Source organism: Myxine glutinosa, chromosome 7, assembly GCF_964187855.1.
Source record: "Myxine glutinosa chromosome 7, kmMyxGlut1.1, whole genome shotgun sequence".
Taxonomy (NCBI): domain Eukaryota; kingdom Metazoa; phylum Chordata; class Myxini; order Myxiniformes; family Myxinidae; genus Myxine; species Myxine glutinosa.
Window position 1 is genome coordinate 155,880,379 of NC_136267.1, and position 14,617 is coordinate 155,894,995.

The window sequence follows — 14,617 nt, forward strand, 5'->3', positions numbered from 1 at the left end:
GAGTGGGATTGAAGAGAGTGAGGGAGTTTGTTTCAGAGGCAGGAGAAAAGAGGAATGAAGGAGTGAAGGTGAGCAGAGAGTCTTGATTTTGGCAGTTTAACCATAAGAGGGTTGCAGGCAGATCTTATGCGACCTGTAGGAATATTTGCGGGACAGAGCCCAGAGAGAGCTGGGGGAGCAAGGCCGGAGAGGAGTCGGTAGAAGACGGAAAGACCACCAACCTGCCTGCGGTGAGTAAGTGAAAGGCCCTCGGAGATAGCGTCATTGCGGGAGACTCTAATGATTCTGAACGCTTTGGTTTCAACAGCGTGAAGACGAGCTAGGTGTGAGGCAGGAGCACCAGCCCAGATGGGAGAGCAGTACTCCCTTGAGCTGCGGATGAAAGCCTTGTATGTGGTGAGGAGCTCAGCTGTGCCAAGGAAGGACTTTGCACGACGGAGGATGCCCAGTCGGCGACTGGCTTTGGAGGCCAGCTTTGAAATGTGGTTTTCCCAGGAAATATCATGGCAGATAGTGAGACCCAAAAGCTTGAGTGACAGAACCTCTTGGAGAGGATTATTCAGAAAGTAGATGGGAGGGTTGTCCAGTCGGTCTTTTCGGAGAGACATCGTGAGAGTGTGAGATTTGTCATGATTGAAAGACATGTTCCACTCGTTTGCCCAGTCTGTGATTTTGTCCAGGTCTGCAGAGAGTGAGGAGGCTGCAGACTGCCGATCTGAGGGATGAGGAATGGAGCGGCAGAGAGTGGAGTCATCAGCAAAGAGATAGAGAGGATTTTCAAGAGAGTCAGAGAGATCATTGATGACGACCAGAAAAAGCACCGCCCAGAACACTGCCTTGGGGAACTCCAGCCTGAACAGGAAGAGGAGATGAGAGAAACCCATTCAGGGCCACACGTTGACTACGACTAGAGCGGAAGTCCGCCAGCCATGCATGGAGATTTCCATGGATACCAAAGGAGGAGAGTTTGGTGAGCAGAGCGGGGTGCCAGACCGTATCGAATGCACGTGATATGTTGAGGGAGACAGCTCTAATTTCCTGTTTGGCATTGAGGACCTCCATCCATTGTTGAGACAGCAGAAGCAACATGTCCAGAGTAGAGTGACCTGGTCTGAAACCAAATTGATGATCAGAGATCAAGCCATTGGAGAAGAGGAAAGATTTCATATCCGAAGCAATGATGGATTCCATTACTTTGCTGATAATTGGGAGAAGGCTGATTGGTCTATAGTTGCTAGGATCTGTTTTTGCACCTTTTTTGTGTAAAGCGGTGATGTTGGCTGATTTCCAAGCAGATGGCAGTTGACCTTGAGCAAAAGAGAGGGTGAAGAGAACAGAGAGGGGGATTGAAAGAGCGGAAGAACAGGATTTTAGGACCCATGGGCTGATTCTGTCAGGCCCAGTTGCAGAATCAGAGTCGAGGGTTGACAGAAACTTTTCCACCTTGTCAGGAGGAAAGGACACGGAGTCCAGGAGCAGCTGGGTACGACTGGGTACGGTGGGTACAGAGAGGGATGGGTTTGGGACACAAGATTTAGAGGCAAATACAGAGTTGAGGCATTCAGCTTTTTCATGTGCGGAGTCAGCTGTGTAGCAGTTTGAGGTAAGGGAGAGGATGGAGGGGGAACAAACACCAGAAACAGATTTCACCAGATGCCACCAGGATTTGGAAGAGGGAGACAGATAAGAGAGTTCGGTCTTGAGAACGGAGAGATATTGTTTCCTGGCTCTCCTGAGGGTGGACACACACTTGTTTCGGGCTTTGTGAAAGGAAATTAGATTTCCTTCCGTTGGATTTGCTTTCCAGGAGACGAAAGCAAGTTATTTCTGGGCAACAGCCTCACCACAAGATTCCGTGTACCATGGATGGGAGGAAGGGTATGACAACTGAAGACGAGATGGGATAAATCTGTGCATGAGAGAGAGCAATTTACTTTGGAAGAATTCCCAGGATGAGTTGATGTCAGAGGCAGTAGAGATGGGAGACCAGTCCAGATGATTGATGGCTGCTTGAAGACTGTGCCAGTTGGCCTGAGTGAAATGCCAGACTCGTCGACGCTGAGGAGGCTCTCTGAGAATGGTCAGAGAGATGTCCACTTTAACAAGCACATGATCAGATGAGCCGATTGGAGCAGAAGAAGAGCAGCAGATATTTTCAGGGAAGTTAGTCATAATCAAGTCCAGAAGAGAAGATGCTCCGTTGACTGAGATCCGGGTCGGGAAATTGACAGATTGTGTCAGTCCCAGTGAGTCGCAGAAGTCCTTTGCTGAAGAGCCATGGCTGGTGAGAGAGGTACCCACACCCAGCACCCAGCCAACTGGCATGGTGACAATTGAAATCACCACATATGAGGAAGAGAGAGTTGGGATGGGTAGATAGAAGTTGGTCCATATTATCAGACAGCGAGATGTAGATGGAGTCATCACTATTTGGTGGACGGTACAACACACATATGAACAAGAGGTGGGAGCGAAGGGGAGGCCCTAGCCAGAGGTATTCCTGGGGATGAGGTGGAGAGAGTAATGTGTAGGGCGAGTGAGGAAGAGAGTTTTTGATAAAGATAGCAACCCCACCTCGAGGACGAGGCTCAGGTCTATCATACCGGAGGAGGGAGTAACCTGGGAGAGATACAAAGGAATCAGAGACATCATGAAGGAGGAAAGTTTCTGTTGAGCAGATCACGTCTGGTTTGTCAGAAGCAACCTGTATGGAGAGATCAGTCAAGTTTGAGCAAAGCCCCCGGATGTTTGAGGTCCATACCGTTAATGAAGAGGAAGGGGGAGCATCGGATACAGAACAGGGCGGGGGAGGGGTAGGGTAAGATGTGGAAGAGGAGGAACAGGTAGGGAGAGCTATTGAATGTGTGTCAGAGATTTCAGAATAGCTTGGAGAAAGGGAGGAATGGGGTGGACAAAAGGTTTGATGGTGATTGGGTGAGGCACAGTGAGGTGTTATTTGAGGAGGGAGAAGAGCGAGGCAGAAGGTTGGGGGAGATGAAGGTGAAAGTTGGAAGGGGGAAGAAGCGGGGAGGACGCTTTGAGGAGAAGGCGTGAGAGGGGAGTCCAGGAGGGGAGGAGCGAGGGAGAGTCTCGGAGGGGAGGGGTGTGGGGGGAGTTTAGGAGGGAAGGGGCAAGGGGGGAGATTTGAAAGGGATGGGTGATGGGGAAGATTTGGAGGGGAGGGGAAGGCGGAAGATTTGAAAGAGATGGGTGATGGGGAAGATTTGGAGGGGAGGGGCAAGGGGGAATATTTGAAAGAGATGGGTGTTGGGGAAGATTTGGAAAATAGGGGCAAGGGGGTAGATTTGGAGGGGAGGGGTGATGGGGAAGTTTTGGAGGGGAGGGGCAAGGGGGAAGATTTGCAAGGGATGGGTGATGGGGAAGATTTGGAGGGGAGGGGCAAGGGGGAATATTTGAAAGAGATGGGTGTTGGGGAAGATTTGGAAAATAGGGGCAAGGGGGTAGATTTGGAGGGGAGGGGTGATGGGGAAGTTTTGGAGGGGAGGGGTGATGGGGAAGTTTTGGAGGGAAGGGATGATGGGGAAGATTTGGAGGGGAGGGGTGAGATTGGATTTTGAAAAGGGTACAATGAATGGGAAACGAACATTTATTGCAAAATGAGTTTCTTGAGACCTTCGAGTCAAAAATACGTTTGAGGACGCTGAAGGAGGGGTGGAGTGCAGAAGAGTTTCGGGAATGTAGAAAAAAGGAACTGTAAGAGATGGAATTTTTTTTTGGAATGAATAGATTTGGTGAGCAAGTCGAAAGCGAATAAGAAAAAGGTGTTATAATATGACAGAATACAGTTCTTCAGGGAAAAGTTTAAACATTTTTAACAACGTGATCACGAACAACGTGATAGAAGAACGAACGAACCAATAAGAACAACGAATAAATGAATAAGAACAGAGAAGGAATTTTTTTTTTTTTTGAGTTGAGATTTTAAACAAGGAAGTATGGGGTGAAAGACTGGGACAAAAACAGAGAACAAAAGTAATTGCAGCGCAATCGACGAACCGCTGAGAGAAAAACAAAGCCTCAAGGTCGGACACGGTAGCCTACTAGGCCTCAGAAGACACGACACGAATTAACCGACGATTTTGTATACATGTATGAAAAATTTACACCGAGAATCTTCCTAAAGACACACTATAGGTACACACACCGAAAGATAGATACAGTTTCGACAAAAACACAATTGTGAAAAATTACTTAACTTCGAAAGCGTGAGCGCATGGACAGCTTTGAAAAAACGTGACCTCCAATCTTGCGCATGCGCAAACCGTCAATTCTGCTCGAAATTGACGGCAACCAATTTCAAGATGTCTGCCGTGGCAGCCATCTTGAAAATCGCAGCGCGCCCATTTTCGAAAGGAACCTTCCTCTACCCAACCCCAACATACACTGCAAAAATGAATTTAATCGGACAAGCCATTCTGCTCGAAATTGACGGAAACCAATTTCAAAATGTCTGCCATGGCGGCCATCTTGAAAATCGCAGCGTGCCCATTTTCGAAAGGTACCTTCCTCTACTCAACCCCAACACACACTGCAAAAATGGATTTAATCGGACAAGCCGTTCTGCTCGAAATTGACGGAAACCAAAAGTTGACGGACACCCGGATGGCTGCCGTGGCGGCCATATTGAAAATCGCAGTGCGCCCATTTTCGAAAGGAACCGTCCTCTACTCAACCCCAACACACACTGCAAAAATGGATTTAATCGGACAAGCCGTTCTCCTTGAAATTGACGGAAACCAAAAGTTGACGGACGCCCGGACGACACCCGTGACGACAATACCCCTTAGCCCAATTTGGGCTGAGGGGTGAAAACATTGACACATTGATATCATTGACTTACACTAGGACGTACCCGTACGTGGGTGCCCGTTCCTTGCCAAAAAAAAAAAAAAAATGTCTGGGCGTGCCCATGGGCCCATGGGCGTGCCCGTAAGTGCGTGATGTGACCGTACAATGAATGTATCGTCCCGACGCCGCAGCTCGGATGGCGCTGCAGTTAATCGGGCCTGTATCGGCAGAGTTATTATAAACGTGTACTACAATCGATCGTACCTTACAACAATCAACACAGATTGCAACGTCAAATAAATGAATACGCTCTCAAATGTGCCGTCCGAGGCAGCGTCTGCTCGCCACGTTCAGCATCAGTACGTCGTCACTATGACTATCCGTAAGTCCGGAAGTGACGTCCTCATTTGACTGTCCGGAAGGTCGCATAATCGCAGTTACGATGAATCGCAAATTAGTTTTAATTAGTTTTAAAACATAGTTTAACGCCAACATAGTTTGCCAACGTGAAATAAATGAATACGCTCTCAAATGTGCCGTCCGAGGCAGAGTCTGTTCGCCACGTTCGGCACACGTGATAGCTCGCTGCTCTCTGATTGGTTGAATCGTTTTTTGGACATAGCTCGGTAACTACTTCTCCGATTAATATGAAACCTTGAAAAGGCACATCCTCAGGTCCCCAGCAATATATCTGGCAAGTTTCAAGTATATCGGACCCGTGGTTGTCGAGAAACAGCGGTCACAGACACACAGAGATTACTGGAATTATAGATAGATGATCATTTGTGTGAGACTTTCAAAATTATAAGATTCACATCATACTCTGCTCAATTTCAGCATCAAACACACATTGTTTAAATTATATACCTTATTGGATCTGTAAATATTTTAAAACTTTGTATGTAATCCAAATATATGTATATATTCTAAATTATACATTTTTGGCTCTGTATATAATATCTATGTAAATATTGTGAATACTTTGTCATGTTTTGAAAAATTATTCTTTTTTTGGTTCATTGGTGACCGGATTACCCAATTTTCAAAAATAATTTCCTAAAAACTTTCTAATTTTTATCCCACCACCTTTTCGAGGCCATTTTTGTAATCGGTAACCCTGAATTACTATTAGAAAGTGTTGTTTTATAAAATTAGACAAATCTCACCATTTGGCCAAAGCGGCCCATTAGTGGGGGTACCTAATTTTTATCCAATCCTCGTGGGGGAGGGAGGGGGGTCTAAACAAAATCGAAAGTCCGAAATATTCTACAGAAATGCTATATGGGCTTAGTGTAACAAAAAATAACGTTTAGCTCTATCAATATGATAATATTTTTCAAAAACAGGGCATTTGATGCATTCTCCTGCCCACAGTTATATAGTGGCCCGTCTTGAAGTGGCGTATGTAGTTATTATTATTATTACTCCCGCTAGGGAGTAATGCATTCAATTGTGTCCGTCCGTGTGTGTGTGTGTGTGTGTGCATATGTGTTGTTCGTGTGTTCGTGTTCCGGTTTCTTGGTGGTACCGTTTCCGGTTTCTTGGTGCTTCGAGCTCTCCACAGCATCGAAGTTTGAGTGTTTTCCCGTTCTTGTCTTTGTCAAATTTCCATTGGTTATTTTGCTGTGTACGTGTTATTGTGTGTTTCTGGTTGGTGTTGGTTTGTGGTTCGTGCAAACTTGTGTGTAATTCATCGTTTTCTGGGTCGTACCTCGTGCGCGGCCTGGTGACTTGGGGCTTCCCTCCCCCCGTCGGTGTTTTTTCGGTTTGGGTTATTTCCTTCGCTGTATGGCTTGTTTCTTTTATTTTGTTTTCTCCCCCTCACCTCACCTCCCTAGACAAAGAATTCTATATTGATTCTTTCTCTCCTCGGAAGATTGGAGAAGATTGTCATGACGACCGCAAGGCTAACCCACGCTCTTGCAGAGAGAATGGCCTTAAAATGCCTGTTGTTGTTGTTGTTGTATATCGCCTAACTGAATTCAACCATCAACTATTTGTGAGATCAGCACAGGCCAAAAGGTCAGCCATAGTTCAAAGGTCAACAACAATTTCAAATTTCTAAATTCCTCAATTTTCATCTGATTGACTTGAAATTTGAATGGGATTTTCATATCAGCCAACTGAATTCAGCCACCAACTATTTTTTTGATCAACATAGGTCACAAGGTCAACATAGGATCCTCGGATCCCAGGCTTGGGATCCTCCGATCCTGGGTTTGAATCCCGGTCGATTGCTAAATTAACACCAGGGGGGTTGACTCAGCCTGTCATCCTTCCGAGATCGACAAATTGAGTACCAGCTTGCTGGGATGAATGATCCCGGTGTGTACCCCAGTTTAGAATAGGTACACCGTATCCCTGCGTGTCGTAAGAGACGACTAAGAGGGTTGGCGTCAGGAAGGGCATCCGGCCATAAAAACATTGCCTCAAAAAGAGAACCATGACAATTACAAGTACATATGGGCAGGGTGCAGCCCGAAGTGGAGATCGGTTTCTGAGGTTTGGGACATGGAATATAGGGACAATGACAGGGAGATCAGGAGAAGTGGTGGAAGTATTGGTCAGAAGAAGAGTGGACATATGTTGTGTGCAAGAGACGAGATGGAAGGGAAGTGGTGTGAGAATGGTAAAGGGTAGGCAGGGACAGAAATACAAGTTTGTGTGGCAAGGGTGCCCGGAGGGCATGAATGGTGTTGGTGTCCTGTTTTCTGAGGAGTTTGTAGACAGTGTGGTGAGTGTGACTAGAGTGAGTGATAGGTTGATGATGGTGAAAATGATGATTGGAAAGCTCTTGGTGAACGTCATCTCGGGATATGCTCCGCAGGTTGGTCGAAGCGATGAAAAGGACATGTTCTGGTGTGCAATAGAGAAGCTGATGGAAAACGTGAAAGATGAGGAAGTTGTTGTGGTGGGAGGAGACCTGAATGGACATGTGGGAAGGAGTATGGATGGTTTTGAGGGAGTTCATGGGAGTTACGGATATGGTGTGAGAAATGGAGAAGGTGAAAGGATTTTGGAGTTTGCTGATGGAGCTGATTTGTTGATTTGTAATACTCAGTTCCAGAAAGAGGATAATAAGCTTGTTACATACACGTCAGGTGGGTCGACGACAACCGTTGACTACCTGATGGTGCATAGGTGAGATAGGGGGCACCTCCGGGACACAAAGGTGATCCCGGGGGAGGAGGCTGTTTCACAGCACCACTTGGTTGTCTGCGACATAAGGGTGAAAGGTGCGAGGAGAGCTCGGCGGGTGAAGTACCAACCGAGAATGAAGGTGTGGAGGTTGAAAGAGGTGACAGTAAGGGAGGCATTAAAAGAGAGGCTGAGTAGGGTAGAGGATGATGTGGTTGAGCTTGAAAGTGGTTGGATGTCAATGAAAGCTCGTCTGTTGGGAGCCGTTGGTGAGGTATGTGGATGGACAAAAGGACCACCGAGGCACTCGGAAACATGGTGGTGGGATGATGAAGTTCGAAAGAGGATTGACGAGAAGAGGAAGAAGTTCAAGGAGTGGCAGAAGGCGAAGGGTACGGGAGCAGAAACAGCAGAGCATGAAAGTTATAAGGCAGCCAAGAAGGCTGCAAAGAAAGAGGTAGCAAAGGCGCAGGAGGCATGTAGGAAAATGTTCGGAGAACGCTTGGATTCGGAAGAGGGTCAGAAAGCAGTATTCAGGATTGCAAAGCACATAGCGAAAGAGAGGTGTGATGTGATGGGGGTGAGTTGCTTGAAGGATGAAGTGGGACAAATCGTTGTCGACCCAGATGGAATTAAAGGAAGATGGAAAAGATATATGGAAATGCTGTTGAATACAGAGAATGAATGGGATGGCAACATAGAGAGTAACCCAGTTTTCGGACCGGCAGAGAAGATAACTGAGAAGGAAGTTGAGGAAGCGATAAAAGCAATGAAGAGTGGGAAAGCGGGAGGGCCGACGGGAGTTGTGGGAGATATGTTGAAGGCAGCAGGAAGTTGGGGTGTGAACAGAATGAAAGAGATCTGTAATCTGGTGGTGAAAGAAGGCCGCATTCCAGTGGATTGGGAACTGAGTACCCTCGTCCCTCTATACAAGGGGAAAGGTGACCCTCTGGAGTGTGGCTCGTACCGAGCGATAAAGTTATTGGAGCATGGAATGAAGGTTTTGGAAAGGGTGTTGGAGAGGAGGATAAGGAAGAAAGTGAAGATCGACGAAATGCAGTTTGGATTTATGCCAGGAAGAGGAACGACAGATGCGCTTTTCATTGTGAGGCAGTTGCAGGAGAAGTACATGGAGAAGAGGAAGAAGTGTTTCTTGGGTTTGTTGATCTGCAGAAAACATTCGATAGGGTTCCACGCAAAGTATTGACATGGGCATTGAGGAAGTTAGGAGTGGAGGAATGGTTGATCAGAGTCGTGATGGCAATGTACAAAAGAGCGTGCACAGCTGTAAGGACGAAGGACGGGAACAGTGGTGAGTTTGAGGTGAAGGTGGGAGTGCATCAGGGGTCGGTACTAAGTCCACTACTATTTGTAGCTGTGATGGAGGTGCTGGCTCAGAATGTAAAGGAGGGTTTACCGTGGGAGTTGTTGTATGCAGATGATCTGGTGTTGATTGCGGAAAGTATGGATGGACTGAAGGAAAAGATGAACAAGTGGAAGGAATGTATGGAGACAAAAGGTCTGAAGGTGAATATCGGAAAGACGAAGGTGATGGCAAGTGGTAAAGCATGTGGTGAGGTGGAAAGAACTGGGAAGTGGCCGTTTGCTGTGTGCAGGAAGGGTGTCGGATCGAACTCCATTCAATGTACAATGTGCGCTGAGTGGGTTCATCAAAAATGTAGTGGTCTGAGAGGGTCATTTACCAGTGTGGCAGCTACATTCAAATATAAGGTGTGCACAGAGGGAGCTGCAGATGGAGGAAATGTTGAGTTGGATCTTGGAGACGGCGTGAAGCTGGAAGGTGTGAAAACATTTTGCTACCTCGGAGACATGCTGAATGGAGAAGGTGGATCAGACTCGGCAAAGGTTGCTCGAGTGAGATGTGCATGGAAGAAGTTTCGGGAACTGAGTGGCATGCTGATGAGGAGGAGAGTGTCGCTGAAGCTGAAGGGAAAGGTGTATGCTGCATGTGTGAGAAGTGTTATGATTTATGGGAGCGAGACATGGGTAATGAACGTAGAGCAGCAACGAAGGCTGGAAAGGGTGGAAATGCGAATGGTTCAATGGATGTGCGGAGTATCGTTGAGAGAGAGGAAGACAAATGATGAATTGCGAAAGATGATGGGAATATTGCCTGTGATTGATGCTGTGAAGAGGAACAGGTTGAGATGGTTTGGTCATGTGTTGAGGAAGGATGAAAGTGACTGGTTGAGAAGAGTGATGGAAGTTAATGTAGAAGGAAGTAGAGGATGGGGAAGACCGAGAAAGACTTGGCTAAAGATGGTGGAAGAAGAAATGCGGGCAAGGGGGTTAACAAGGAGAGATGCAGAAAATAGGGCAAAATGGAGAAGATTGTCATGGGGACCGCAAGGCTAACCCCCGCTCTAGCAGGGAAAATGGCCTTAAAATGCATGTTGTTGTTGTTGTTGTTGTTGTTGTTGTTGTTGTTGTTGTTGTTGTTGTTGTTGTTGTTGTTGTGTGTTCGTGTGTTTGTGAACAAGATTTCTGGAAAAGTTCTCAATGGATTTGGATGAAAGTTGGTGGGATGATTGCCCTTGGGATAAGGAAGAATTGATTAGTTTTGTTGAAGCTCAGGATATTATTCCGGATCCAGGAATTTTTTTGGGGATTGTTTTTTTTTTTACTGCATTAAAGCTTTTATTCTTATTCTTAAATGATGTTTTTCTCCTCTAATTCCGAGATATATCAAAATAATTTCTCTGGCAGTTAGGGCCTACTTTCTTTTTCCTTTATTGTTTTGGGGAGAGGGGATAAAAAAAAAAAAAAAAACCACCTTTAGAGGCCATTTTTCCCCGCAAGCGGGGGTTGGCCTTTTTCGGGAACTGTGGTTGTTGTTGTTTTTCGGTCCCCTTTTTGAAGCAATGTTTTACGGCCGGATGCCCTTCCTGACGCCAACCCTTTTTGCCGCCTTTAACGACAAGCAGGGAATTACCAGTGAACTGGTACTCAAATTTGCCGACCTCGGAAGGATGACAGGCTGAGTCAACCCCCCTGGCGTTATTTCAGCGATTGACCGGGATTCGAACCCAGGATCCTAGGATCCTAAGCCGGCACCCTAGCCGCTAGCCCAACACCAGGGAGAGGGGATAAACAAAACGTATTATTCCAACTTGACCCACGGCGGGAGTATGCGCTCTACTGAGCTCTACTGACTGAGATTCTAGTTATTATTATTATTATTATTATTATTATTATAGTCACGCTGATTGTTGATTATACGCAAAGACAGATTAGATTTTTCCTTTTATAATAACTGTTGTTATATCCTTAAGAGTTTGTGAAAATTTCCTGAAAGTGCTTTTGGTTTCATATTACAATGATTTATTGTATCACGTCTCAATTAATAAATGCCTTGCTGGACTCGTACTTTTGCACCGCACTGTATGTCTGAAATATTGTTTGCTCTTCTGGACCAGTTGCTAAAATTATATCTTGAAATTGTAAATTGAAATATTTTCCAAGTTATTTCAGTCTAATTTTTCTCATGTTCCAGAATGAATACAGTGTGTGTATTGGGAACAATACAAGGAAGCTGAGTCGTACATCTCATATGTTGCTCATTTTCAAAAGTAGTCTACTTTTGTGATTGGTATTGTTCATTTTATTAATTTTGGTCTTGTAATCTTTATTTCTTATTTTTTGCAATTCTTCATTTACTATTTTTTTTTTCCTCTTAACAGGCTGTAGTAGTCCTCCATTTTTTAAACCTACCGATGTCCTTGTAATTTGTATACGTCTATTGTTATTGTCTCACATGTGTACAAGCTCTTCCATTCGTGTTTGGTTTCAAAAAAAATCTTTTTTTCTGGAGAATATATATTGTTTATTTTTGGCCTTGTTTACCAAAGCAACCCAAATGGTCTCTTCTCCATCCAGCTGATTTCCTCAATTCTGTTTGCAGTGAAAGTTCAGATGAAATTGATCATCATTTTGCTTATTACTACCAGTTGTCTTATCTTGGTAATTCCATACTTGACTTATAAACCAGTGAAATATCTGAAGCTGAGACAGACTGAAATGGCAGGACGTAAAGGTTTTTTATTTCTGTTGCTGAATGTACCTTTGTGTTTTTCCGCACCCTGCATTATCACTCGTGACTTTCTGGTGGCATTTCATCAAACGTTTTTTTTGGACAATCTTCAAACTGTTTGTGGCTGTCATTGTCAGACGGTGAGTGGGTTTAGTGAAAATGTTACATCTATGATTGTGGGAACACCATTTGAAGTGATAAACACAGGAGTCAAAAAATGATTGGTTACGAAATTCTAAATGTATTATGAGTGGGTTTGATTATCACAAGGTATAAAATTAATGTGGATAAGTTGTATAATACATTGGTGCTTTAAATGTGGGCCTTTTGCTTTACATAGAGCACTGCACCTTGTTTTCATGCTGCCATACATTTTTATCAATGTCTGCTGCTACTACGACTACTACCTTCACTACTACTCTACAGCCGCAATTATTCCTACTTCTCGTCGGGGACGGTCAGGGAAAATATTTGGCACAAGTTCTTCATGAACCTTGATTGACTGGCCAGGCCTGATCGACTGACCAAACTATGATCACTGTTCATCCAGGATCACTGCTCACCTCCACTCATTCGTTCCTCTTTTCTCCCGCCCATGGAACCAACTTCCACATTCTCTTCAATGTCATTATTCCCTCAAGGTCTTCAAAACAACTGTTCACCACCATCTCAGATCGTTCCCAATCCAAAACCATGATACAGCATTTATACCCTCGTTAACCCATTCTCCACCTCATGCATCCTCTCCTGCCCCCCATTCCTCCCCACGCTCATTGTTTGTCCAAGTCTGCCTCTATCTTTGCCTTCAACTCTGCTGTTGGTGCCCCTCCCCCTCTCTCTCTCTCTCCTCTCTCCTCTCTCCTCTCTCTCCTCTCTCTCCTCTCTCCTCTCTCCTCTCTCCTCTCTCCTCTCTCCTCTCTCCTCTCTCCTGTTTCTTTTCTCCTGTTGTGTCCTGATCCGATCAGTGTACTAGTACTAGCTCTTCCACAAGCCTCGATTAGGTATACAAAAAAAATATAGATATCATGCTAGGAGACGGGACACCCAGCATAACGTGCATCCAAAGAAAGTTCCACTTTGTGATTGCTGACACATTCCAGCTTGCTTTGCTTTGTTTGTTGTTCTGTTTTTGTCTGGTTTTGTTTGTCTTTTCTGACAAAATCTTCTAAGTTGCTTGATGTATGGAATTGAATAGTTTAGTTAACTTAGAATTTGAATTGTGAGCTTATTTCTTTTTTTTATGCCTCTGCCGACTTTGGCATTATGTTTTCTTCTGGTTGTCCGTGTGTCCGTCCGTGATAGCTTTCTGTTACCGCGATAACTCAAGAATGGCTGAAGGGATGTAAGTCATACTTGGTACAAGTTTGTATCGTGATGCAAATATGAACTGATGAGATTATGGGGTCGAGATGTCAAAGGTCAGATGTCCCGTTAAGTAAAAATTATGTTACAGTGATGGGATTTTGACCAAACTTGGTATGAGTATCTATTATGATGCAAGGATGAACTGATTAGATTTCAGCATCAAATTTCAGAGGTCATGTCAGGTAAAAATGTGATACTTGAGAACAGCTGAAGGAATTTAAATCAAACTTGGTACAAGTATGTATAATGGTAGAAATGTGGGTGGAGGCATATGGGACGACATTGAAGAGTGTCATTTCTTGTTATTTAGCCTTTGTAGTTCCCCTCTACCTCCTCTCCACCTCCATCTTGCCAACGCCATTTGTATTTGGCATCCAGGTCAATTTTTTTTTCCCAAAAGTTTCCCAAAAAAAATTCTGCTTTAAAAGAACTTTTCACGAACATATCGAAATATTATTTGTATATGATATAATTGGAACATGTCATTCATTGGGCTCGTAATTAAATTCAAAACTTTAATTGAATGGCTTTTGCCAAAATCCACTCAATATTAAGAATGTTTCCAGATTTATATTTTTATTAGTTACTCATTTATTTATTTCTTTTGTGCACAGGTGTTGCGTGTTTGGGATCCACGCACGTGTGCCAAGCTGATGAAGCTCAAAGGGCATACAGACAATGTAAAATCTTTGCTGTTGAACAGAGATGGCACTCAGGTCAGGCTTCTTGTGGGGATCCTTCAAAGAACGAACATAAAGTTCATGTTGAGTACACAATACATCCAATACAGCTTTGAAATAGAATGTGATCATTCATGTAATTCAGAGGAGATTGCTATAAAGGGTCATGTGAGGAATATCAATATTCTGAAGCCACAATGGCAAGAATATCTTTTCTTTTTCCTTGCACATGATACAACATGAACAATAAGGAAGCACTGAATTGACATTTTGAAATCCAGTTTGGTGTTGGCCATATCGGGCTGGAGGATGCTATAGGGTTAACCTCAGAAATACGCATTATTTTCTTTCAAGCAAAAGTATTGGAATTTTTTTCCAAGTTTATAGAACAGCTATAATAACATGTTTGAATAAAAAGTCTAAAATAACGACAGGAATTGGCTTCTTGATTGTTGTAAATGATTTTTCACAGTTTTTCATGTTTCACATTTTAACAATTAGCCTACTGTGTTCATAATAGTTAAATGAACGGCATTGTTATTTTTAATCATCTCAATAGTTGCTATGTTTTCAT

General features: G+C 44.3%; 1 protein-coding gene across 8 annotated transcripts in view; it reads left to right on the forward strand.

The window, feature by feature from the left end:
- Positions 1-14,617, forward strand: part of LOC137431761 (WD repeat-containing protein 48) — a 68,849-nt gene that overhangs the window by 25,952 nt on the left and 28,280 nt on the right. For all 8 annotated transcript variants that reach the window (XM_078782443.1, XM_068123449.2, XM_068123452.2 and 5 more), the window contains exon 7: positions 13,978-14,079. In XM_078782443.1, the coding sequence (XP_078638569.1) occupies positions 13,978-14,079 (102 nt within the window). The remainder of the gene's footprint in view (positions 1-13,977; positions 14,080-14,617) is intronic.